We start from the raw sequence: 27,653 nt of genomic DNA on the forward strand, positions 1-27,653 counted from the left end.
TTGTTAAGCACTTGTTTGCATTGTTCTGGGGATACAAAGATAAAATAGAGCCCTTTTAAAAGAATTTACTTGCTCTGAGAGGTATTCTGGATGTACACAGATAAGTAAATTAAAATAATAATAAATTAGAAAATAGTTTCAACAGAGAATAAGCACTAACAACAAGGAGAATCTGGAAAGGCCTCATGTAAGAAGTCTCACCTGCTCTGTGCTTTGATGTAAGCTAGGTATTCTAGGAGGTGCAAGCAAGGAGGGGAGTAAATTCTAGGCCCGAGGAATCACTTGTATAAAGTCATAGTAGGGAGGGTGAAAGATCAGAAAAGTTTGCAGTCGAGTTTGACTAAAATGGAATGTATCTGAAAGAAACATGAAGTATGTCTCAGTGGAGATGGAACCCAGATTGTAGAGCTCTGAATGATGCTAGGCTGAGGGTTTTATATTAATCTTACAGGCAAAAGGGAAACTGAAAACTAAAGTTAATTTGGCAGCTGTGTGAAGTAGAGACTGGAAAGGGAAGGAAGTAGTAGTAGTAAGACCAATTAAGCTTTATTGAGAAATATTAGAAGATAGCTAGGGATTATTGCAACATTAAGTGAATGTTAGTTAGCTGTGGGGAGGTCTTTGTTGAAGCAAAGAAGGAACCAGTAGATAAAGGGAGATTAAAACTAGGAGAAAAAGCAATAAATTGGGAGGTTTGATAATTTGAAGTTAGAACAGCATGTGTATTGAAATTCCCAATTATTAAAGCAGAGCTTTTGGAGAGTTGCATAAGCCAGATAACAAACTCCTTGCAAAAAAAGTAAAGAAAATGGCCTTGAATTTGGTGGTTGACTACAGGAAGAATTTGGAATTGATGAAAAAACTATGAAGGTAACATAATTTGGAAATGAGAGTAAAGATCAAGAAATAAACCTTTTTTTCCCCTTCTGCAATAGTATTACAGAGTATATAAAATGCATATAAAGCCCTCCAGCAAAACTAGGGAGGTGAGTGCATGAGAGTAAAAGCAAAGTCACAGAGATAGAAGAATAATGCAAAGGTCACATTGACTAGACTGTAAAGTGTCATAAGATTAGAAAATTAGATTGGGGACAGATTGTGAAGGACTCTAAATTCTAAATGGGAGTTTATTTTTACTTTCATTAGTAAGAGGGAGTTTACTACATAGGGGAGTGACATGGTCAGACCTCCATTTTAGGAAAATCACATTGGCAACTGTGTAGAAAAAGAATTGGAATGGAAAAACACTTGAAGACAGACTAGCCAGTTAGGAAGCTATTGCAGTTGTTCAGCCAAGAAGAGGTTTGCTGAAGTTCTGAAATAAGCAGGTGTTTGGGTGGAGAGAAGGGGCTGGATGTGTGAGGTATGCTATAATGGTAGAAATAAAAAAGATCTGTTAGCTGATTGGATACATATATATGGAATGTTTTAGGCAGGCTGAATTTGAGTTGCCTTTGGATCATCAAGTTTATGGTACTTGGGAGAAAGACCATGACTAGATATGTAGATCTAAGAGTCATCTCTGTCAAAATGATAATTAAACTCGCAGGACTGATGAAATCATCAAATAAGCAGATTTGAGAAAAAAGATAGAAAAGGAAAAGGGGCTTAAGACAGAGTCTCGTGATATACACCACAGCTAAGGGATGTGATATCGATGATGATTCAGTGAATTCAGAATTCAGTGATATTTAGGAATGGTCACCTAGCTGTATCATTAAATCTGAAAGGAAAAAATATCCAGAAGAAGGTTATTGTCAAAGTATCAGTTGCTGAAGAGATGTCCAGAAGATTGAGAACTGAGAATAGATTTGGAAAGTGAGTTTATTTGGCATTAGAAAGAGAGCAGTGTCAGATGAATGACAAAATTCGAAGCTATATTGCAAAGCATTGATTAAGATGTGAATGAGAGATGGACTGCCTTGCTGTATCAAGAACCTAGATGTGTAGATTGGATAATAGATAACAGATTAGAGATTGGATAACAGATGGGTGATTAACCCACTTAGCAAAGTTATGTGATTTCTTCTAATTCTGTTCAGCAACAAAAGAATTGGGAAATGATCCTAGAATAATAGGGAGCTACTGTACTTTGGGTAGGATGGTCTTTGGCCTTTTTTTTTTTTTGAAGGAATAATCAGATAAAAGGTGAATGGAAGTATTGCCTACAAATTCTGCTCTTAATTTTACCACTCCTATAAACTTTGTAAAATAGGGCCCAGCCACATTGCTTGAATATTTACTTTTCTGTGACTCTACAATAATAACTATTTACCCATTGTGTGTGTGTTTGTATGTGCTGCAAATGCAAAGGTACACTCAGGCATGTAGGCATGCTCATCTCCATCCACTCACAGATAATAGATATTTGTGTTTTTGATGTACTCCTCTTTCACCCCCCCCCCAATAAAGCTTATAGAACTTTTCCCTCATACTTTTATAAAGAATTTAATTTGCATAAAACATTTTGATGCTTTAATCTAGACTTTGGGTTAGAGAGATTTAAATGGCAGTCTTACCTCTCACACAGAATAGCTTTGTGATCATGGGCAAATCAGTTAATCTCTCAGTGTTTTAGTTCTGAGACTGTGCATTACAGATAAATTGCAGATTTGTTTCAGAAATCTCCAATGAGGGGACAGCTGGGTAGCTCAGTGGATTGAGAGCCAGGCTTAGAGATGGGAGGTCCTGGGTTCAAATCTGGCCTTAGATACTTCCCAGCTGTGTGACCCTGGGCAAGTCACTTAATCCCCATTGCCTAACTCTTACCACTCTTCTGCCTTGGAGCCAATATACAGTATTGATTCTAAAGACAAGGTAAGAGTTTTAAAGGAAAAAAAGGAATTCCTATGAGATTAGCTCATGATTTAACAGAAGGAAAAGTGACAAAGGTTACTTTGAATGAAGATTATAGTGAAAGTTTATTTAAATATGTACATATTACATATGTCTGTATGTATGTAATATATCCACATAAGCATGATGAATGTGTTACTAAGTTATTGACTTATAGGAACTACTTGAATATTTTAAGAAGTTTAAATGTTTTGTTTATACATTTATTTAAATATTCTTTTAGATAAACTTTTAAAAAATAAGATAAAAATTGGTATAATAATTCATTGAATTCCACCCTTCTTTTATAGGAACTCTTGGTGTGGTTACAGAAGCTACAATAAAAATCAGACCAGTCCCTGAATACCAAAAGTATGGCTCAGTAGCCTTCCCTAATTTTGAACAAGGAGTAGCCTGCTTAAGAGAAATTGCAAAACAGGTAAAACAATCTTCTTCAATTCTGCTACATAATATAAAGCTTTGTGATAGAATAATTTGAATAACTTTTATATTTTTTAAACTAGATGATATTTTAATAACCCTCTACTTCATGTTATTTTTTCTTTTTGGTCTATTTCAATTCATTTTAGACTGTTTTCTCCAAATTTCTTTATTTGTTTGGTTACCCCTTTCTGTAATTGGGACTCAGAGTAAGATGAACAATATTTTGTCTTAAAGTTCATTGGTTTATTTTAATGTCATATTTTCTGTGTGTTCATTGAAGAATAACTGTTGATATTTTTAGTTTTTACCTTGCCTAGATTTCTCTTGCCTTCCTTGTAAGCCATCCCTAATGAAAAGTAGTTTTAAAAAGGAAAACAAGAGAAAGAAATTCAAGAAAGTCAGTCATCTAATTGAAAAAAAATTCACCTATTCTTCACTTTCTGCAAAAGAGGATGTCAAGCTAATTTTTAAAAAATAACATTCAATTTCTGTTATTTTTTACATTGTATATATTATTCTTCTAGATTTGCTTATTTTACATTTGTTTATATAAATCTTTATCTACTTCTCTGTATTCATCATGCTTATTGTTTGTTTTAGTAATGTTTTTATTACTTTTGTGCACTACGATTTATTTAGCTCTTCCCAAATTGATGGACATCTACTTGTTTCTATTTCCTTGTTGCCACAGGAGATACTGCTGTAAATATTTTGTTGTATATAGAACCTTTCTTTTTTTGACTGTCATTATTGGGTATATATGCCTAGAAGGTCAAAGAGTGTAGATTTTTTAGCCAACTTCTTTGCATAATTCCACTTGCTTTCCAGAGTACTTCTAAGACTTTGTAGCTCCACAAACAGTGCATTAATATACTTACTTTTCCACAGTTCCTCCAACATTGAATGTTTTTTCAAATTTGCCATCTGTGTTAGTTTGGTGACTGCTCTGAGCCCTTAGAGTTGTTATTTGCATTTCCCTTCTTAATGATTTGAAGTATTTTGTTTTCATATGGTTGTTAATAGTTTACAATTTTCAGTTTGAGAACTCTTGTTCTTGACCTCTGACTTGGTCTTATGTATCTATAAGGTTATATCTGTGTTTAAAAAACCTCTCATATCAAACCCTTATCAGAAAGTTGATACTAAGATTTTTTTCCCAAGGCAGGTGCTTCCCTTTTTACCTTGATGCATTAATTATGTTTGTGCAAAAACATTTCAGTTTCATATCAGTATGCTCTATTTACCTTTCACAGCCATGGATAGGGGATGAATTCTTAAGCAAAAGATAGAGATAAAATTGATTCTTTTGATTATTGTAAACAGAATCAAATGTTTTTCTCAAGTAAGAGACTTGTTTAGCTACCAAGTAATATTTATTGACCCAAAACCATATTTTGTTTTTGACAAGCTATAAAAACTAACCCAATGTATAGGTGAAAGATTTGGAAGTACAATGATGACAGTTTTTTATAAAGCACCTTATTCAAAGATTGGACTTTTAGATTTTAAAAAATTACATTGTTTCTGGTTCTTATGTCTATTGAATTTTTTATCTAACTATATTTTAAGCTTCATTTAATTGAATGTGTCCTAAGAGAATATTCAACAAATTCTTGTTAACGACAACTAAAGGGAAACAAAATTAAAATGGTTAGGTCAAGGGGTTTGAGAAGAGAAATGAATTTGTTCTGGTATTTAGAAGGATTCAAGATTTCAAGGGAATATTAAGTTTTTAAATTTTATTTAAAAAGTATTGAAAATCATAAAAGTTATTATAAGGCAAAATATTTGAGACAATATATAGTGCTGAAAATTAAGGAGTTTTTATACAAAAATGTCAAGGTCAGAGTTTTGCTGAATTCTCCCAGGTTCATGGATTTGGGCAAAAACTCAACCACTAAAATTAAATTCCAATAAATTTTGCCAAGGAAAAAAACACGTCTAAAAGTAGACGATACTGTTATATCAAAGAAGACCACATAATCAGGAAACATTAAGTTCCTACTATTTGCCAGGCACTGTGATGAATACTGGAAATACAAAAAAAAAAAGTTAAGACAGCCCCTGCTTTCAAGGAATGCATAGTTTGATGGGAAGAGAGAACATCTAAACCACTATGGAAAAACAAACTATATACAAGCAAAATTGAAGAGAATAGCAAAGGGAAGCTACTAGAATTATGAGGGACTGCGAAAGACTTCCTGTGGAAGTTGGGATTCTAGTGGGGATTTCAAGGAAGTTAGGAGTAAGAACATTTCGGGCATCATGGACAGCCATTTAAAGAAACTAGCTGAACTTTTGATTAGGGAGACTGAAGTTAATGAACTTTACATTACTGGAAGTTATACATTGTTTTAGCCCTTCTTTAGAAGACAAACCTAAGATTTTAGAGGTCTTAGTAATAATATTCTTGGGCATAGGACATTTCTCCCAACATGGATTTGAATCATCCCTGCCAGTTGATAGAGTTCTATTGGAAGACTTATTGGTGTGCCTGCCTCAAGTATCTACTCCATTCCATTCAGCTGCTAAAGTGATTTTCCTAAAACATAGGTCAACCACATGACCTTTATTCAGTAAATGCCAGTGGTTTCCTGTCATAGAATCAAATATAAAATCCTCTAGTGTTCAACCTTTCCACTCTTCTCACATTTTAATTCCTCACTACATAACTTTTTTTAAACTCTTACTTTTTGTTTTAGAATTGATATTAAGTGTCAATTATTAAGTTTTAAATATAAGATTGAAGCATGATAAGGACTAGGCAATGAGGTCAAGTGAATTGCCCAGGCAATTGAAGTTAAGTGCCTACTTGCCACTCAGTGAGGAAGTGTCTGAGGCCAGATTTGAACCCAGGTTTTCCTAACTCCAAACCTAGCACTTTATCCATTGAATCACCTAGCTACCTATATATCACATACTCTCTCTTTAATCCAGTAATACTGACTTCTTGGCTGTTTCATAAACAAGACCCTCCATTTCTAGGCTTTTGGAAATTTTTCTGGATATCCCCCATTCCTGAAATATTCTCCCATACCACTATCTCCTAGATTCCATCAGATTCCAACTAAAATATCAATTTCTGTAGGAAACTTTTCCTAATCCCAATTAGTTCTCTTGTTTTTCCTCTGTTAATTACTTCCTGTTTATTCTCTACATAACTTGTTTGTATTTATTTGGATGTTTTCTTCCATATTGTGTGTCAGCTCCTTAAGAACGGGTGCCTTTCTTTGTGTCCCTGGTGCTTAAAACAGTGCCTGGCACATAGTAGACACTTTTAAACAAATGTTTATTGACTGACCTACTGACTGACTGAAATGGCTAAATGTTCTTGGTACTCCTTTTTTGCAGTTGGCATTTTGCTGATTGCATCAAAGCTTAGAACATTGTATTGCCTCTTTAATAAAATTCATAATCTTTGAAAAGGTCTGAACTAATTACCTACATCAAAAAAGACAAGTGGCTGAAGAATTCTAGTTGTTTAGAGTAAGGTATTCAGTTGAGCTCATTGGACAGATAGCATAGATGGGAAGTGGACTAGGTCCAGAATTGAATGAAAGAAGGAAAGCCTGCAAGTTGGACTTTTGCAAAGTAGTATATTGGTTTTTTTTTAAAAGATTTCATGTTTCTTCCTGAAACAGAAATTATTTTAACATTAATATTTTTTCATTGATTTATATCGCTGAAAAATAGTCTCTGATGCATCACAATTGTGAGTCACTCAAAAAACAATGGAAAAATACATGTTGGACAAAAACGACTGAAGCATGTTACCAACAACTAATTATTACCTACAAAAATTGGTGTAAAAGATATAATTGTAAAAATGCATGACATGAAGATTACAGATAGAATCTCTGCTTTACTTGTTATCTATGTGATGCTAAAGGGACCTAAAGGAATGCTCTGAGCATGTTGGGGGTTCTATTTCCTTATTTCATTAAAAATACTACTACTAAATATGCTATATGTCATGTTTCTCTCTCAAAGTAACATTGTAAAATATTTTGGTTATGTTGCCTTATTTTCCTTATGGGCCACAGGAGAAAAAAAGACCATATGTTCAATTTAGACACGTTTCATCTAACTGTAGGTTTCATGTTCAGACATATTCAAAAGATCACTTTATTCAGTATAAAATGTACATTTATATAACATGATAATGAATGTACATTTGTTTATTAATTTCCAGGACATGTAGACTGCTCCCCTTGGTTATGACTCAGAATTAGAAATTCTATTTAGTGATAGTGCTATTGGTTAGAAAAATCCAATAAATTATAAGGTTTTAAACCTTAATCATTCAGTCTGGGATTTAGACTTTCAGTTGATAGCAAAAGAATTAAGATCAATTAAAGTAGATGGCACATGGTTTATAATTGTGCCAAATTCCTGATTGAATAATGAGTTGGCTTCTTGTAATCCTTCACTGTCATTTCTTAACACTTCCATTTTGTGATACTTTTCACACTCAAGTTGTATTGGAAATGGCAACCTATATTTTGGATGAGTATCTCTTGGGAAGAAGAATACATTTTTCACAAATAGCAAAATGTACATCTTCATCACTAAAGGAAATATATTAAGAAACTCTTTGCTGACTGCAGAAGAATTCTACTAAATTCTTTCTTCTCTGCATGAGGAAATAACCTCTTTCAATACCCTACTGCCTAAGAGTAGGTAGAAAGGAAGATACAGTAGAAGATTAATGTGATTATATCTGATAAATGGCAGTCCAGTACAATGACCAACTTTATTCAAATAGATTGGTAAGTGATTGATTCTTAAGGCTTTTTTTTCCTTAGGAAATGCCTATATTTCCTACCTTCCTTGTCTTCCCTCCTACTTGCCACACCAAAGGAGTTATGACATTTCTTTAGGTATTCATCAACTAATCTTAATAGTATTAACCAGGCATATAATGTTTTGTAACTTTCTAATTTCTTAGAGAGAGAGAGAGAGAGAGAGAGTGTGTGTGTGTGTGAATGCAGTGATATGCCTTTGAGAGGTTTTTGGTTTTGATTTTTTTTGAAAAGCAGAAAAAAATTGAGTAGAGAAGGATTTTTAACCTAAAAACAAAACAAGCAAATTATGCCATGTATTTTTAGAGGGAGTCATTCATTTCAATAAAATTTAAAGTATCCATGCTGTATATTATTGTTAATACTCTTTTTTGGAAAATTCTTGAGATTTTAATATACATAAAACAATTATTATTCACATATGTAACTAAATTATGTACAAAACTAAATTATTAGAATGATTATTAGGATATATTTCTTAGAATATGTTATCTTATGTATAAAACTAAATTATAAAAACTAGTACCTCTTAAAGAAGCTTTTATATCCCCCTCAGTGTGCAAAATTGGGAATTCTTGGTATCTACTGTGTGCATCACAGTTTCAAATAATTTAGTTAATAAAGTTTTTTTCTTTTAGTAAGCAGTGCTAGGGCATCAACCTTAGAACAGGAAGGCCTTGGTTCGAGTCATGACTCTGACACACGCTAGCTGTGTGACCCTGGAAAAGCCATTTAACCCCTCAGTTCTCCAGGAAACTGGCTATGAGTTACATAGAAATTGCAGGGCTATAGTGTGAAGAGAATTTCCATATAAAGAATTCCCTATACTTTCATAGGTATGGATTCCCCAAACTGTCCGCCTGCCCCTTCACAACACAATAAAATTGAAAAGTTTAAGATTAGGATTTGTAGAGAGAATAGGTAGTGATAGATTGTTTCCCTAAAAGAACTTCTGGAACTTTATTACAAGAAAAGACTAAGAACGCACTGATTTTCTTTTCTTTTTTTTTTTTAAAGTACAAGTCCCCAAGAAATATATTGCCAGTGTCCCAGGCATACTGCAGAAAAATTAAAATGGAATCTCTTTTAGGACATTTAGTTCTATGTCAGACAAAGTATGAAATGTTGGAAGCAGTTGGCTTTTTATGGGGTACAGGGTTTAAAGTCAATGTAAAATTTTCTTTCTCCTTTTTTGTCTGAAGCAAAATTATCATCATGTGTAAAATTAACTTAGCTCTATGTCCATTTGCTATGTTACTATTAGTATTCATTACCTAGGTATTGTTTACACCTCTTATTTTTATGAACCCTACCCAACAAAATGAATTCATTGTAGAGTCAAGCCTTTGACTTTCAGCAGCTCATTTATAACACTTTAGCTTAAGAGAGAGAGAGAGTATGAGAGCTAATCAACTCTCTAAATATTTCACATTCCTTTTCATAATAAAGGAGGAAAATATTTCAATCATTTTCCTTTCATTCTGAATTATTTTAGTCCCGTATATCTTTCTGTGAAAAGAGAATTTCTTTTTAAACTGTTCAAAGGGAATTTAGTCATTAAGAGGTGGTTTTTTTTTGGGGGGGGGTCTTCTTGTATAATTATAAGGTAAGATAATAGTTGCAAATGAATTTAATATAGAGATAATAACCTTAGATGCACCATACCTTTAAAAATCATTAGCAACAATAATAATTTGTTAGCAAGAGGAACTTTTCCATCACCACATATTCACTTTATTCTATCAGAAATTTAAGATGTTTCATATCATTACAGTAGGAAAAAGTCTTACACTGACTTAGAAGATATAGTTAAGGGTATTCATTAGAAAATTATTTTAAAAACCCATTGTTATATGTCAGTATGCTATTGATACTGCACAGGTTAAATGGACTTGGTTCTTGCCTTCTCAGATTATAATATCAATCACTTATTACAACAAATTTTTTGTAAGTATATGCTTAAAGTGGGTTTTAAAATATTACTTGAGTAGCCAAACTCATAACTTTTTATAGTAAGATTGCAAATTCTTCCTCTTCCTCACTTCTTAAAAAGCAGTCTCTTATTTTTGTTGTTCAACTTGAGTGTTCAGCTTATTTTTATAACAATTGAAGAGCAGAAATATGTGGTTAGGAGCTGAGACTGACTTTTGTATTCAATTTTACCAGAATCTTTTGATGTTTAATAATAAAATGTATTTATTGGAGACATTTTTGCAAAATCTGACTCTTAAAAATATTAATAAATGGTCATTGTATTTTTCTGGCACTCTAATCAAGTTAACCTCTGCTTCACCTTCTTGAAAAGGGTTCTAAGAAGAGACACTGGCAATTTTATGTGGTTATATAAGTTTTAGAGGGATATTATGAATCTATACTTCCTTTGCTTAGGAGAAAAATGCAGATGTTAACATTTCAGAATTTGTTGTAACCATATTTTCTGTAACTTTCTTACTGATTGCATAAGTATATAGAGTACAGATTGGTGATGATGAAGTGACTATGTGAAGACCTCATTTCTTTTAAACTAGAAAATAAGTTACTGTTATAATTTAGTGCACAGATTACACAACCATAAGTTTCTTTTTGTTTGACTGTTCTAGATCCCCTGAAGTTTTAGATCAGGTCCTTTATTCTCCATACAAGTTAAATACCAATTCAACCTTTCAGAGTGCTTCTGCACACCTACCAGCAGAGGTCACTTAAAGCAAATACCTTTAAATTTTTTTTTTTCATTTTCAGCTCACTATACTTTCTAACTTTGCTTAAGTGAAGAACGTGAGTTTGAATTTAGAGCTCCAGTAGTTAGTATTTGTGTTGTTTACAACTTTAGAGGGGAAAATATACTGGGGTTTCTGTCAAGTAACCAAAACACTACTTAATGTCCTTGTCCACAAGATAAATATCAAAACTCAGATGTCTAAGTGGAGGGGGGTGGAGCATAAATGACAGAAAGGATTATAAAGTATATGCTAAGCAAATGTATGATAAAAATGTTTTTCTACCATTTTCTTATCTTTGGAGCTATATTTGTTTCTAGTTTGTAACACTAAACATCAAGGGTAAAAAAAAGCTGGGACAGAAAGATGATAAATTATAAAAAATACATATATATATTCTGAGTTGTTTTAGATTTCTAGATATGAAATGAATTGCTAATATAAAGGGTGTTTTACTAGAATATTTGTCATCAGTTTTGTTTTTTAATCAAAAGTAATTTTAATATCATTGAAATCATTATACACATTGGAGTTTAACTATCATATATTATCTATTTTTTAAAATTACATTGGCTTAGTTTTCTTTTTAAATATTGAGACGGTGTTTAAATGACTAGATGTGGTTAAAAGATTTATCTTTCTTTGGTGTTTGGGAAGTTGGTCCAAACATTATTTTATCCAGCTTGAAGTATACATCTTTGTACTTTATTTTAGTGTTTGTAACTGACAATAACTACAAAGTTTTAATCCAAGTATCCTAATGCAAAGTCCTAGATTGTGTTTTTCATAATTATACGCCCTTGGGCTACTTTAACTATTCTAATCCCTTTGTTTTCTTATCTATAAATAATGAGTAATTTATAATATCTGTTTTATAAGAGTCTCAGGAATAGCAGTACTCTCCTGACCACTAATCCTGCTCTCTCAGCCTGGCTCCTGAAACCAGCATATGAAGAAGGGGCTCACCAGGACCCCAGCTTAGCTGAAGCAGTAAAAATGTCCTGGAAGGATAGGAGGCAGCATATGCCCAATAAGTCCTTTCCTACTACTCTGACCACCATACCCCCTGTAATCTTATTGGTGATAGCCTGGGGTCCCAGGTCTCAGAACTGAATATTCCTGCTTTTAGCCCAGCCCTCATAACCATCATCTAGAAAATTAACCATGTGAAGATATTACCTAGCAGCTGCTTTTTGCAGGGGCTACAATTCTCAACACTAAAGTCCTGGGCACTGTCAGATAGCTGAATTTCAGATACAGCTATGATTTTTGCAGTTGAAATAACACTGAAGAAGACAAATGGCCATCTGCTTTACATTAGCAACATAGACCATTAGATCTTTCCTTCTGATTTGTAGCAAAAAATGTTGTCATTTTTCCCTTTAGAGTAGGAACTGTCTAACTTTTTTGTTTTTATCCTGGTTCTTAGTATAGCACTTGGCATATAGAAAGTGCTTAATAAATAAATCCACATTTGAGGGTTATTGTGGAAAATATGCTTCATGATCTATAAAGTAATTTATAAAACTGATCTATTATTCTCACCAATAATAATAGAAGTCAGAACCAAAATGTTTTTATTTTTATCTACATTTATAACTCGGAGACAACATAGTAAGTGGTTGGAGTGGTAAGTTTGAAGTTAGGAAGACCAAGTTTCAAATAGCCTAACATTTAACACTAGAAGAACTGGGATTAAGCATTCCTTGAAGAATCAAGCTGTGTCAATTGACGTAGCAATTTCTTTTTTATCAATGAGGCAAAGAAAATAGATATAGCAGGTTAAAAAATTTTATTTCAAAGTAAGATTATGATATTTAATGTATTTATATTTAAGTTGCCTTTACACAGACAGGAGACATTATAGTAATTTATAAAAAAATAATTTGTCAGTTAACATAAATCTTGTTAATGATTGTGTGACCTTGGACAAGTCACTCAACCTTTATGCTTCAGGCAGTGTATCATGACTTATCGCTTAAGCTGTAGAGGGTTGATGATCTTTTTGGAGACTGTTCCCATTTTAAAAGTTTCCCCATTTTGAGGAAATTATAGTTCCCATACTTTTTGTATATCTACTAATATAGTTAAACATGACTGCTTAAAAATTTTAAGATGACAGACTGCCACTTTTCATTTAAAGCATTACTCAAAACTTTATTGTATGCAATATATGTATCAAACACTTTGTAAGTTTACTTTTAGATTTTTATTATACATATAAAGGCAGCATAGTACACTAGTGGAAAAACCTGCTCAGTTCTTAGATCTTAATAATGACCAGCTATATGACTTTGGGCCACTAACTTCTTTTGAACCACAATTCCTTGATGGATAAAATAGGTATGAAGATGCCCATTCTGCTTACTTAAAAGGGTTGTCCTGTTGATTGAAAAGGTCACATGTTATGTGAATAAAAGGCAATGTTATGATTTTGAATATATAGATGATCAGACCCTTTTCCTAGAGCCACTATAAGGTGAATGAATTTTGGCAATTAGTATGAAAGCTGAAGAAATAAACTCTTTAACATGTAAACTTAAAAGCTTTGCCATTTTGACTTTAAAGGCTTGAATTGAAGTACATTCTGTGATATGTGTTCCTTAATATTGATAACAACAAGATCATCATGTTTTTCCTTTTCATGTTATACAGTTGGTTAATGGATTATTTTTAAAAATTATTAAGCCTAATGGTAAAGAAATTTGTCTGGTAAATGATCTTGCTTTAAAATGTAAAAATTTATAAAATTATTTTGTGTTAAAATTTTGTGACTTAAAAATAATAGAAATTTGATCACTTTAATGTAAGAACTAAGAAGTCCATTTGCAATGCAGCTGATTTCATTTCAGCGTGAAGAATTTAGCTAACTTGAACTTTGATGATTTTAGCAACATACTAAGTTTTTTAAAAGTTTTACAAAGATGAATAACTGTCCACCAGTTTTTCTCCAGCCCAAGAGAGTGAACTAACATTATGTTAATAGTAGTAGGTTTTTAGTTTATTTTTAAAGAAAGTCCAAAAGAAGAGTAGGAATAGGTCACATATTTCACTTTGTTCATTCAAAATGTGTAAGACATAATATTTTATAGTGGTATTCATTGCAGATAAGTAAAAGAATGAAAGTGTTCTGCTTCACAAAAACTTGTAGCAGTTTTTTTCATGTTGCTAATATTTTAGGAGCAGTGTGTACCAAATGACAGAAATTCAGTAGTGATTAAGTGTAGGAAATCTTCCTTCCTTCCTTCCTTCCTTCCTTCCTTCCTTCCTTCCTTCCTTCCTTCCTTCCTTCCTTCCTTCTGTCCATCCGTCTGTCTCATGATTCAATTCTAGCGTAATTTCTTTTAAGATTTTGCCTTGTGGATTATTACTGTTTTATCTGAATAACATTAGACCTATTTTCTTGTTTAAAAAGAAACAATAAAAAAAACAAGCCAACACTCCCACCTCCCCCACCTCATGTTATGTAATCTAAGTATTTTCTCCTTTCATTTCACCTTCATCCTTTCTTGCATATATTTTCATCATGCTTTATTTTATACAACTTTGTAATTTCCTTCATAATACGGGAGCTCTTGTTTACTTGATATAATGTATTTGTACAAATAAGTTTACTTTCACTGTTAATAGTCTCTGTATTTCCACCTTTGGGTAGTGAACATTTTAAAATCCATTTTTTTATCTTTCTTTTTTGAACAGAGATGTGCTCCTGCCTCCATTCGCCTCATGGACAATATGCAGTTTCAGTTTGGTAAGTAAAGGAATATTGGTTAGTAAAGTCATCTGTCAACTTGTTCTCTCTTAAGATTCACCTATCTCCTTTGTTTGAAAATGTATTTTACAGAATTTTATTTCCTATTTTTTGATGTTTATACCAACAGGTATCTAAACATTACATTTTTAGCTTATTAAATGATACGTTCTTTATAATTCCTCTAAGACCAGTGTTCTTAACTTAAGGGTAAATTTCTATGAGTCTGTGAACTTGGAATTGGGGGAAAATAGAACATTTCTTTTGATTAGAAATGTAGGCAGCAAAACATTATTCTGAGAAAGGATTCATAGCATTCAGCAGACTACTAGATGTTTTCATATTACAAAACAGGTAAAAGCTCTTACTCTAAAGCAAATATGCTTACTAGAAATAAGCCAAAACATTGAAGGTCAGGATGAATAGGTTATTTGTATCATATGTTGAGGTGTAATTTATATTAACTTGTTTGGGGAATAATGTTCCTAGGATACAGAATCTTTATGTAGTTATTTGGACCTAATATATATTAAAAGTGTGTGGGAGGAGTCTTTTAGCTACATAAAAATTGTTATTTCTTTGAATTACTTATTCAGTAATTTAGTACCTGAAAGAAACTTAATTTCCATTCCTTTTTTAAATATATTTTTCTCCCATTTTATCTAGATAGCATTTAAGGATATTCTTAATTATGTACTCCAATTATTAGTATGAATTTTGCTAGATAAGGTGCTGATTTTGTAAATAGAATCTCCATTATCAGTCATTAAAATGATTGCTGGAATTGTTTTATATGTATATATGATTTAGATTTTGTGTTAAAATATGTAATTCAGTCCAAAATAAAAGTTGAAATAAATCTGGCTTTTGAAAATTCTTAGGACAGAAAATGTTATCCCAGGGAAACAGGAAATAAATGGCATTCAGATATTTCTGAGCTACTTTTAGCATTATTTCTGTTCATCTACATTTTATTAAATATGCCACTTTTATAAGGTGTAACTTTTTTCATCAGTTATCATGTTGCATTTATAAAACTTTTTTTATGACCATTTAAATTATCAGAGACTTTTAAACTAGATAGTCTCAGGAAAAAATGTCTTTTCTTAATATTTTGAATGTTCATATAAAAATAAAATTTTTTAAAATGAAGCTATGATTTTATCAGTATAGGGAGATTCCAGCGCTCTGAAACAATGTTGTTAAAACCTTGCCTAAGGGCACACTGAGAGTTTGTCACTGACTTGCCCAGGGTTGCACAACCAGTATCCAAGGCCAGCCTTTTGTTCAATTGTACTCCTTCTCGGTGGACATGGTTTTATTTGCTATTTGTTGGGAAATACCTGTTGTGTCAAAACAAAATTATCAGCATTTCAATTTCATTTCTACCCTACATTCCTTTGAAATATCTGAGGGCAGCAACTTCCAAATTCCCATGACACTTATCTTTAGTAAGAGTAGTTCATTCTACCCTTAATAACAAAACTTATAAAGTCAAAAGAGGGATAGTAAACTGACTTTGGGAGTGCAAAATACACAATGAAAGATGCCTAATACCTAGTATTATGACATCATATCAGAGAATTTTCCAAATTTTTGGAAATGTATCTGGGGACTCAATGGGATTTTAGTTATCTTCATCTGGCCATCTACCAATGTATCCATCCTGTAGTCATTTATATCATGTATGTATATGTTTGCATATATAAGTACTTTTGTTAACCATATGCATTTCTCATCCTAATTTTTACTGTGTCTTTTATCCCAATTAAAGTAAAAGATGAGATGAAATGGAATTAACTTCTAGTGTAGGCCAGAGCTAGATGTGGATATTTATTAAAGATATGTTGATTCACTAACACATCGTGTATGGACACTGTAATTAGGAAATATTTCCTTTATTGACCAAACAAGATAAAACAGCATATATGAAATGATTATTAGATAGGCAATATTAATTTAGAAACAAATATTGCAGTTAATATATTCTGATAAATACTATTGCTTGACCTACTAAAATGCCAGTAAATAGGAGTTAATTTCTCCCAAATATAGGTGTAACCCATCTAAATTCTTTTTATTTTCCTTTTGGAATAGCAACTAGAGAGAAGAAATGTTTCCAAATCAAAGTTCCAATTTAATGCTATGAAGGTCTTTGTGCTATGATCCCTATCAGGACAGACATATACTAGAAAAAAATTAATTTATTTTAAAAGAACATTAATGTAGACAATTTACAAAACAGAATTTCCCTTATTTTAATGATCCAGGAACTCAAAGTATAATAAGAAACAGATATTTCTGACTGATGCCTTATTGTAGCCTGAAGGTGACCTGCAGAGATCTTAAATGCAATGCCAGTGGAGCCCAAGCTCCTGTAAAGTTGGAAAGGCTTTGTGCACAGGCTCCACTAGAGGGCTGTCTGTTGTCTGAAAACTAGCCTAGTTATAATTAAAAAAAGTTCTTTACCAAGTTGATTTGAAGGATGTTAGTTTTGTTTTGTTACATCAACTTTCAAATACCAGTTACTAACTGATAAAGGAGTCATGGTCTCTCTTACTAGGAGGATTACCTAAAATGTTGAAATCACAGGTCTTGTTATATTAAAGTACAAGAATTCACTTATTTATCACGTAATATTATGTTGATTTTTTGATTTCAGAAGATTACTTATTGAAAATGATTAGAAATATATTTGATAAATGATATCATCAGGTTTTTGATCTTAAAATTAAAATGACCAAGAGAACTAGTAATTAGGTATCCGTGTTAAAATATTGTAAGTAAAAACAATTTTTAATCTGTTGTTGCCAAGAACTTTTTGTTAGTTGGGTAGAATACTTCAACAACTGGTTTTCTGTTTTCAGATTTTAAGGATTTAAGCTTTTAAAGTAGTTAAATAGGACTTAAAAATTCCATGTAAGTGGTACTCAACCTTTTTATGAATTGGGCTCATAGCAGGAAGGCCAGATGCGCGGTCCTTAAAATGGAGCAGTCAAGGGAGTTTTTAGAAGTTGCTGCTAACAGAAAACAATGGAAAAACAGTAAAAGGCTTTCATCTCAATTAAGCTCAGTCCTGAGGCAAAGATGTTAATTTAACAGACTCTGAGACACCATTTATGCTATTCTGGCAATTTTAATTCTCCACGTGTAATTAAAGAAGCAATTGCTAGTTTTATGCCAAGAATTCTGTGTGACATAACCATTAAGAAAAAAAAACTAAACTAAACTTGATAGTGACTCAATGTTTGGTGATTGATCTGAATGGTTTCTGAGTAATTAAAAAAATACAAACAAAACCAGTTATCTTTGGCTGCTTTTAATGAAATAAAAGTTAATGAAGTTGCTTTTATTATGTACATACATGTAAATGAAAGATAATCTAAGCTAGATTTATATTAATTACTTTTTTTTTGTTTTTAAATCTGAAAAAACCTAGGAAATACAAGATTCTTCTTGTTTTCTTTTGAATAAATTTACTTCATATTCTTAGTGTCAATTCCATTATGAGGTTTTTAGATCTTATGTTCAAAAATATTGAAATATTGCCTGTAGACTTTAAAATTATATTTAATATTTTTGCTGCTAAAAGATCATGAATTTTGCTATTGCTTTAAAGTATACACTTTTTCTCTTATTTTAGGACTTGCTCTTAAACCTCAGGTTTCCTCTATTTTTACATCATTTTTGGATGGATTGAAAAAATTTTACATCACAAAGGTATTTATTGTTGTAAATTTAGAAAGTAATAATGACAAGTAATTTGAAAAATTTACAACCCCATTGAGCCATTGTGAACACATGTAGAAATTGCTTATGCTGTACAAGTTAAACTTTTATATTAAGCACAAGTTTGCTTTCTTGTTTTCAAAGGTTTTTTTTTTCCCCAGAGCAAACACATTTTCCTCCTTGTAACCTTTATTGTTCTTTATTAATGTGTGCTTATTGCTCATTTTGAAATTGGGAGTGATAAATGTAGTATATTTCCTTTAGGGGGGCAATTTTCCAGGTTAGAAATAAATGTGCTATCAGAAATTACTGGGTTTTTTTGCAGTATTATTTAGGTGACTGGGGCTTAAAATTTATGTTGGTCACCTGACTATAAATTTCTTCTTTCTGAAAAGAGTAGTTAAATTACAATATTATAAGGAGAGAGAGTGTTCACTTATGGTTTATCTTAGACTAAGACAAGATAAACTGGGTAAATAGCATTCTAGCACTGAAAGCAAAATTCCAATACCTTCTGGTGATCATTTACATGTTTGTTTGTCCTGTAGGAAGAATAGCAACTGTAATTCCAATTTGACTTTGCTTCTTGTCCATTATCATTTTAACTAAGGCAGTGATAATCCCGCATAGTTGTGACTCATCAAAATTCCATATCCTCTTCATGATAACTGAAGCTGAGTCATTTTCTTTAATAGCCCAGGCACTCCATGTGCTTAATTTAAATTTAGCTTTTATTTGTATCAAATTATTTGCCCCCAATTTTATCATGTTAAGAAGATGACAGTAGCTGAAACAATGTATTTTAACATTTTTTAGCATTAAAATTTGTCAAGAGTTTACAGAATCACTTATATTTTTGATAAGTCATGAGTGTGGAAGAATTTTTGTTCTGTGAAATCTTATCTGAAAGTTGCAGCAGTAATTGTGAAGTTATCAAGATCTATTATTCCTTTCATTGGTCTTAAAATTTTTCGTGTAAAATTATTATATACCATCTGATTGTCTTAAAAGAGATTTCTTAGATATTGTAGAAGGCCTGTCAAGCAGGAATTTGCCATTGGTATTGCCTATTATGTATGCTTTGCTATTTGAAGACTTTGCGAAGTAGAATTATAATCAGATTTGGTTCTGAAGAACAGTTGAAGACAACTCCCCTTCTCTCAGGAGAAAGGTGGTGAACTGTGGGAGCAGAATAGTACAATATAATAGAATCACTACAGCCATTGGTTTTGTTTCACTTTTATTTTTCACAAGAGAGGCTTCAATGTAGTTGAAAGGATAAGAATTATATTATGAAATAACCCCTCTAAAGACAAAAGATATCAATAAAATCTCTTTAAGAAACAGAATTGTTATAAGCTTTAGGTTTAGTCCAAAGTGGAACTTTTCCATCTCTTTCATTTGCTATGTTGCTAGATATCTTCAGGACCCCACCATTAGGAAATCCTATGAGTATTTATGGTAAGATTTTCTTCAGTTTCAGCTGTAGTGTAATACTGATTACATCTATCACTATTGATTATTGGCATTTCTTTGATGATCTTTTGACATTACTAAAGTCTAATTTAACAAAACCCATACTTTGAATCTAAACACTTTTTTGTTGTTGTTAGATTTCCTTCCAAATAGAATATAATTTGTTTACCAAGGTTTTGAGACTTTTTGAGGAGACCTTTTTTTTTTTTTAATTTTCATAGACTCAAATCAAAATAGGGTGCTGTACTATATTGGCCATCTAATACAACTTGAATTTGAAAAAAGATCTATCAAGCATTAATTTGTCTGCATTTGTAGATTCCATCTAGGGTTTTCCCGAAGAATCTTATTGTTATTTAAGAGTTCTGATTATCTATAGGAGTACTTTCTCTAGGACTATAAATCATGTAGTAGAGCATGTAATGAGTTGCTGTGGCTGAAAAAATTCATTACTGGCTGCCATCTCTTTCTTGTGAGAAAACTTTCCAAGCTCATTCAGTTTGGGCCTTGATTAATAAACACATAACCTGTTGCCTTCACATATTCAAAGTCTTTCCAGTGGCATAGCACTTGATCTAAGACATTAAATTAGAGCTTTAATGGAGAAGCATTTTAATAAAATCCCCATAATATAGCATCCTCATTGCTATAGTTCTGTTAATGATTTTATTCTTTAAAGATATTAGTGCTGTATTGTTTCATTAGAAATCAAAGTTCAGAAAACTTTTATATTTCTTAGCAGCTGAAGTTGATTTCTCTATAGCTCCTTGGGACTCTAGAGGTTCTCTTTTTCGTATTTTTCCATAATGCTGCATAAGCTGTTCCTATACCTGAGATGCAACTAAGATTTGTTTTTATTTTTCAAAGTAATGAGTACCACTAAGCTTATTTTAAAAGTTATAGTAGCACTATTAAGACTGCTGCTGCTACTACTGCTGTCTGATATTTATAAACTAGCTAGCTAACTAGAACACTTATTAAGTACTTATGATATCGTTCAGTGCCAAGCACTGGGAATACAAATAAAAGCATGCCAAACTGCCCTAACCTCAAGGAACTTTTTCTAATTGGAGAAGATAATGCTTAACAGGGAGCAAAAACCCCAAGGTGGCAAGGGTGGAGATAATCTGGGATTTGCTATGGAGTCCTGGTACTGAAAAAGTGAAGGCCAAAGCAATCTTATCAAAGGCTAGGAAGGTTGAAGGGATGGGGAGGGAGTCAAGATGATTGGCTTGAGTAGACACTAAGGCTAAAGATAGAAAACTTTTAAGTTATTTTATTTGATCCTCATAACAGCTCTGGGAAATAAGTCTTGTTTTACCTATTTTCAAGGAGAAGAAAGTAAGACTCAGAGAGGTTGTTACTTGCCTAAGGTCATACAGTATATGGCAGAACAAGATTTTAAACCACTGTTTTATGACTCCAAACCCAGTGGTATTTATTGGATTACCTAATCATATCTTCTCCTACCCTTGTTTGGTCAATCATTCTTTTCTAGCATTTTGTTCTGCTGGGATTATTGTTATTTATTTCTGCTTTGCTAGACTCTTTAATTCTTTCTCTGTTAGTAGTTGTATTACCGTATGAAATGCGGAAGCATTTGTCTTTCTAGTAGTGTTTTATTGACTACATTCAATAATTTTCAGTTGCTAGTTGACATATTTTAATTCAATTTTCCTTGGCAATTGTTGAGGAACGTGCAAATTCTTGTCTTGCTTCACTTCCCTTTACCAGACGACAGCAGATTGAAACTACAGTAAAGGAGCTTAGAAAATAGTCTGTGTGCTTAAAGAGGTAGAAGTTGTGCCAGGAACTTCTTCAATGGAGAATGTTCTAAAGGCAAAATAGAATGAAGCAACAAGTGTTTTATGGGGAGTCTGCCTTTTCATATGCATGTCTTCACAGTGTTTGTAATTTATGAAGCTTTGTTGTTTATTTACTCACCACACTGCAAAACATTAATGAAATAAATTATAGACCTAAAAAACTAGAAATTTGCTAGATAATTTTTCATGGTTTTAGTTTGTTTCATTTACCCTGATGAGCACATAATTGCTTTTCAAAGGTCTTCACATATAAAGTAACATTTAAAACTTTTTAAAAAGTTGATGGCTTGGGGGGAGCAGGTGAGGAGGAGAAAGAGTACAGTGTAATTTGGTTCTTTATTTTGAAAGATGTGATTTATTCTAATAAAATTATTTCCATTTCAGTTTAAAGGATTTGATCCCAACCAGTTAAGTGTAGCTACATTACTCTTTGAGGGGGATCGAGAGAAGGTTCTTCAACATGAAAAGCAAGTGTATGATATAGCTGCCAAATTTGGGTATGATTTTTCTTAATATCTATAATTGTATCAATGCAAAACAAGCAAAAGTTGAAATTATATCCCTTTCTAAAATGCATAAATTGGTTTATTTTACCCTGTTTGTGTTACTGAATTTGTAGTTATATTGTAATGTATTTTGAATGACTAGATATTTTACTTTTACTTTTGGTTGCTTTATCAATTTTACCAAAAATCAGATTATTCTGTTTTATTTATCTGATAGCTATAGCATTTTAAATGATCTTCGTTAAGTCTTTGAATTAGTTTTTACAATGTTTTAGAATTTGTTTTTATGATGTAAAATATCTAACAGTAGCAATGTAGTAAGAGAGGTCCATATTGTTAGGTTAATATTTAGTGGACAGTATTGACAATAACATATGAATAAAGCAAGCTATTAGTATGTTTTTAAAAAGGAAATTGTGTTTAATCAAAAGCATTTGATAAATTATCTATAACCCACCCCCTGTCACTGATTGTTTTATGTTGGTACAAAGGAACAGAAAACATTTCACTTCTGTAACAGGCTGAGTAATGATAGGGTGGTTTCTGTCTGTCTGATTTGATGGATTACAAGACTGATCAATGAAAACCATAGTGAAAATGTCATTTGTCCCAGCAACATTTTTTCCCCTGTCCTTTTCGAAAACATAAACTGACAGTTTTGCAGAAACTATTGTTTACTGTTGCATATATAATACAGATTACTCATATTTGTGATCCATTTCCCAGTAAGTTCTTTGTGTTTCTTTAAATTATATTACTAGAACTTACTCTAGAAACATACACTGTACTTATATTCAGTTATAAATGATCTTTGTAAATATTTATTATCCTTTCTACTTTGCTTTATGTCATTGGAAGCACATTAGTATTTGGTATAGAAACAGAGGTCTTAGAATACTCTATTTTATGTATTTTTTTAATATACACCATGAATAAACTTTTACTTTTCATTGCTAGGATTGAAGGGATTGAGTGGTAAAAGTGTATCGTTCTTGAGGAAGTAATCTAATTAATCTTTACCCAGGCCAAGTTCTTAGAGTTGTGTTTATTTTTATACTGGTCTTACATATTGCAAATTATTATTACTTTTTCCCTATTATGAAATTACCAAGTATAATTTTTATCAGAAGAAAAAATAAGGTCCAATAATTTTTAACTTCTCTCTCTTCCTTCTTAGCCCAGTGTCTTCCCTCCCCTTTCTTTTCTTTACTGCCTCATTTCCTCAGCAGAAAAAGCTACTAGTATGTTGGTTGAATTAATTGCTCCAGAAAGGAGAGAAAATTTAGTGGCTAAATGGTAGGACTGGATTTCAATCATACACACTATTTTTTGCATAGATTTGACATGACCACTGGCAGGGGATTTAACTATTCTGTGTCCATTTCCCAATCTTTAAAAAAAAATTGTTTTGGTTCATTATTTTGGTCTTAAGTCAAGTATTTCATACTTGGTGACTGAGAAACAAAGGTGATAGACTGGGATAGGTAGGTAGGAAGAAAGAAAGAATACAATCAATCTAACCTAAAATATTGAGAGTTCAAAAACCTTTATAAATTGAATTTTCTTGTAAAACGTTTGTTAGAATTTATGTAATTCAGAACCTTAAAATTCTGTGCTATGAGTCCTAGAATATATTACTATAGTATTGAAGTCAATGTATGTAGAACCAAATTGTTTCACCATTGCTAGGGGACCAGAGTACTATTGCTTTGTGGTTTATGAGTGCAGTTCCAGTTAGTTGCCACCTTATGGTGGTATGTCCTTATATTGTGGCATGAAATCATCAATCTTGTTTCTTCAATCTAATTTGTCAAATTTGATTATGAATATTTCAAGGCATATCCCTTTTTGTAGGGCATAGTTTATTTTTGTTTGAATATTACCATAGAACTGGCTTACTATAATTGATACTTAATCTCTCTCCATCTCTTCTCCTACTTTTGGGATGGGAATAGGGACAGTTAAATGGTATCTTATTTGACCTCTAGGAAAGGAAAAGTTAGGGCCAGCCATAAGCAGGAGCTCTGTGCTCTTACAATGTCTCAGTATCCTTCTCCCATAAAAGAACAGTCTCTCAGTGGTAAGTGTTAGAGAAGCAATTGAACAAACTTCTCTGGGTGACCTGCATTTCCAGATGATGAAATAATTAATTATTGATGCTTAATTTCTTATGGAATCTTTGGTTAGCTATACTCTATCCTCTCCCATGTCTGGAACTATAATCAAATCAGTACTATAATTGAAACTTAAAAAAAAAGTCAGCTTCCCTGAAACTCCCCATACCATTCCTTTGATTTCCCAAAACAAAACAACTCTCCTAGACCCCGCTACTTCTCTATATATGTTGTCTTCTCTGATTAGAACTTACAGGTAGAAACTATCTCTGTTTTATAATCATATTCACAGTGTAATGTTTGGTACACAATAAAATATTGCTAAAAAAAAGGATTTTTCTTCATTCTTCCATTCCTTCAGACTTCCATCATGAAATAAAATGAAGTTTCACAGTTTTCCTCTTTCCTTATCCTGCTAGTCCCCAAACAAGTATGCAATATTTTTCCTTAGAACTTTGAGAAACCATTGGGGAATATATGGCTTTAAAAATAATAAGCATTAGAAAACTGTATTAATATGGAAAAGCTACAGAAACCTTCTAGTAATAGTTGCTCTTGATCATTTTCAAAGTTTCAATGAGAGTAGATCAGATATTAACTTCTATTCTTGACCTTCCTGAAGTTTTGAGATACAGACTCACATAGATCCTCTTGTATGTTTTTTTGTTTGTTTTTTGAAACCCTTACTTTCTGTCTTAGAGTCAATATTGTGTATTGACTCCAAGGCAGAAGAGTGGTAATGGCTAGGCAATGGAGGTTAAGTGACTTGCCCAGGGTCACATAACTAGGAAGTGTCTGAGGTCAGATTTGAACCTAGGACCTCCTGTCTCTAGGTAGGTCTGACTCTCAATCCACTGAGCCACCCAGTTGCCCCCCTCTTGTATCTTTTTTTAATTTTTGTGTTGGGTTGCCTTTTGTCATCTTCTCTTTTCTTGTGAATAGGACAATAAGAGGTAATGGATGCTAATGTTGGTCATTTGTCCCCACAAAGATTCAAATGAAATTATTTGAACTTAACAAGTTATTCTGTACTCCTTTTTTTAAAAAAAAAACAAAACTCTTTTCTTTTGTCTTAGAATTGATACAAAATATTGGGCTTTTGAGAAAAGAAAATGATTTGGGTTTAAGACATGTATCAGGGGGAAAAGAGGTTTATGTTTATATATATATATAAGGGTTGAACTGGATTATATTTAAAATAGGGTCACCAGGAATTTATATTAATTCCAAAGAGATTTATTTATAATTTATTTACCAAATATAGAAAGAGTGAAGTAAGAAAATCAGAGAGACGTTAGGTTAAGATATCTAGCTTAAGCACTAAGTAATTTACTCCTGGCCCTTGGCTCAACCCAGGCAGGGAGAGTTAGTCCTTAGGCCTTGGCAAAGCCAAGAATCTGGGGAAATCTTTCCTGAGGCTAGTCTCTTCAGAAAATCTAATATGAAAGGAGTCAGCCTTTCACTCACCACATCTCAGGTCCAGTCAGCAGACTCTCCACCAGTCTCAACTCCAAAGCATGAAGAACTGTCAGTAGAACTCCACTCAGGAAGTTGTCACTCCCTTTTCAAGACAATTTCTTTTGCATCACTTCCTGTGCCTTAACCTAATTCTACGTCTAGCAATCACAGTTGAAGTTCTGCTTTAGGACTGCCCAGGAGGCAATCAGTCAATTCTGATTCGTCATCGTCAGCCATTATTGTGCACATGGGTCACAGACCTCCCCCACTCAAGTGTGAATGGGGTGTTTACACCTTTGGTGATTAAATCTAAAAATTGGCAAATCTTCCCACTCAACTTTTAAGTAGGGTGTTTATACTTTTGGTGATTAAATCTAAAAATAGGCAGGGGTTACAATTGAATCTTCACCATCAGGAGAGTTAATTTTATTATCACAATCAGGGGAGAGTTAAATTTCATCTTGATACATGATAAGTTCAAGATGGGCTCCCCAGTGACTTGGGGCTGGATACCCAGGCTAGACCTATCTCCAGTTGAGGAAACTTGAGCAGAGAGACTTGTGCATGGTTATACAGTTAGACAGTAAGAGAGCTAAAACAAAGAAACCCAGATCCTTTTTCACAGTCCCAGCTTTTTCCTTATTTGTGCATATAAAAACTATACTTGATTTTGAGGTTTTTACCTTTTTTTTTTTTGCAGAGGAAATAGTTTTAAAGAAGAGCCCCAAAATATATTTGTACAGGATTAGTTGTTGGAAATAATGTATATATAACCTGATAAAAAATCCAGATAAACTAGATTACTTTAACTGGATAAACAAAACATATTCTATGGCCATCCTTATTTATAATTGTAAGATAATTTAGCATTGTGACTTGAAAATCTAAATTAATTTGGTTGCCAGGGAAAATCCCAAATAATAAAAGACCCAAGTCAGCTGGAAATTATGGTCATTTTAATTAATATAGGGAGAAGGAATTAAGAAGAAAGAGAGAGAGAAAAGAGTTAATTTAAACTGCTCCGGCTCAGGTTGAGCCAGGCAGTAGTTAAAGGCCTTGGCCAAAGTGGCCTCCCTGAGCCCAAGGGAAAGGGAGTCAGTCTTATCATTCACCACAAGACTGTCTCAAGGAAGCTATCTGAGGGAGATCTTCCAGGCTGAGTTCCAATCCTGAACTGACTTTTGCTGCTCATCTAGACTTCCTTTTAAAGATCTTTTCTCTTGTGTCACCTCCCCTACATTTTTGTGTCTACCAATCACATCAGACACTTTTCTCCAGGACTGCCCATTCTTTAGTTCTCACCTTCTTTGATTAGATTTTCTCCAGGACTTTCCACTCTTTAGTTCTCACCTTCTCTGGTTAGATTATATCTTTTGAGCTACTTCACCCTTCTTTGTTAAGCTCACCTTTTGTTAGTTACTTGATCTTTTTGTGATTAATTTAACCTTTATAGTTACTTAATACCTTTTTGTATTAGATCTAAAAATAGACTTAGCTTAAAGTTCTAGTTTCATTATAAGGTATGAGTTAAGTACCTTCATTGTTCAATCAGGAGTTTACAACTTTATCTTCCCCTAAAGTACTGTCTGAGTAGGGTGGAATACTTTTTTAAAATTTGCAATCCCCCCTGATGATCATTGGGAGACTAGTCTCCCCATTGATCATTTAACATAATCATCTTGTAGTCCTAAACACTTCTAATTACAGATGTATACAACATTCATTTCTAAGAGGAAATTACAATAGTTAGGGAGAAATAGAAAGGAGATAAAGCAAAACAAATGTTTTGCTAGGCGCATTAACAAAAAGCCAAATTAGGGGCAGTCCCCTTGGCATAAAAGTATACATTTACAAATAATGTTCTATCAAACTTCAGTTCAATCAACCATATCCAAAGTTTGTTCTGGATCTTCTTGATGTAGTGTAGGTTTTCTGGCATCTTTCTGCAACAATTCATTCTCTGGATTTAGGAGTTACCAAGCTTCTTCCTTGAAG

The 27,653-nt window shown here is 32.7% G+C and overlaps 1 protein-coding gene across 1 annotated transcript in view; it reads left to right on the forward strand.

The window, feature by feature from the left end:
* Positions 1–27,653, forward strand: part of AGPS (alkylglycerone phosphate synthase) — a 190,921-nt gene that overhangs the window by 116,270 nt on the left and 46,998 nt on the right. Inside the window, exons 11-14 of the mRNA XM_007494427.3 lie at positions 3,147–3,274; positions 14,498–14,549; positions 18,193–18,269; positions 21,965–22,077. Of these exons, the coding sequence (XP_007494489.2) occupies positions 3,147–3,274; positions 14,498–14,549; positions 18,193–18,269; positions 21,965–22,077 (370 nt within the window). The remainder of the gene's footprint in view (positions 1–3,146; positions 3,275–14,497; positions 14,550–18,192; positions 18,270–21,964; positions 22,078–27,653) is intronic.

This window comes from Monodelphis domestica, chromosome 4 (assembly GCF_027887165.1).
Source record: "Monodelphis domestica isolate mMonDom1 chromosome 4, mMonDom1.pri, whole genome shotgun sequence".
NCBI lineage: Eukaryota > Metazoa > Chordata > Mammalia > Didelphimorphia > Didelphidae > Monodelphis > Monodelphis domestica.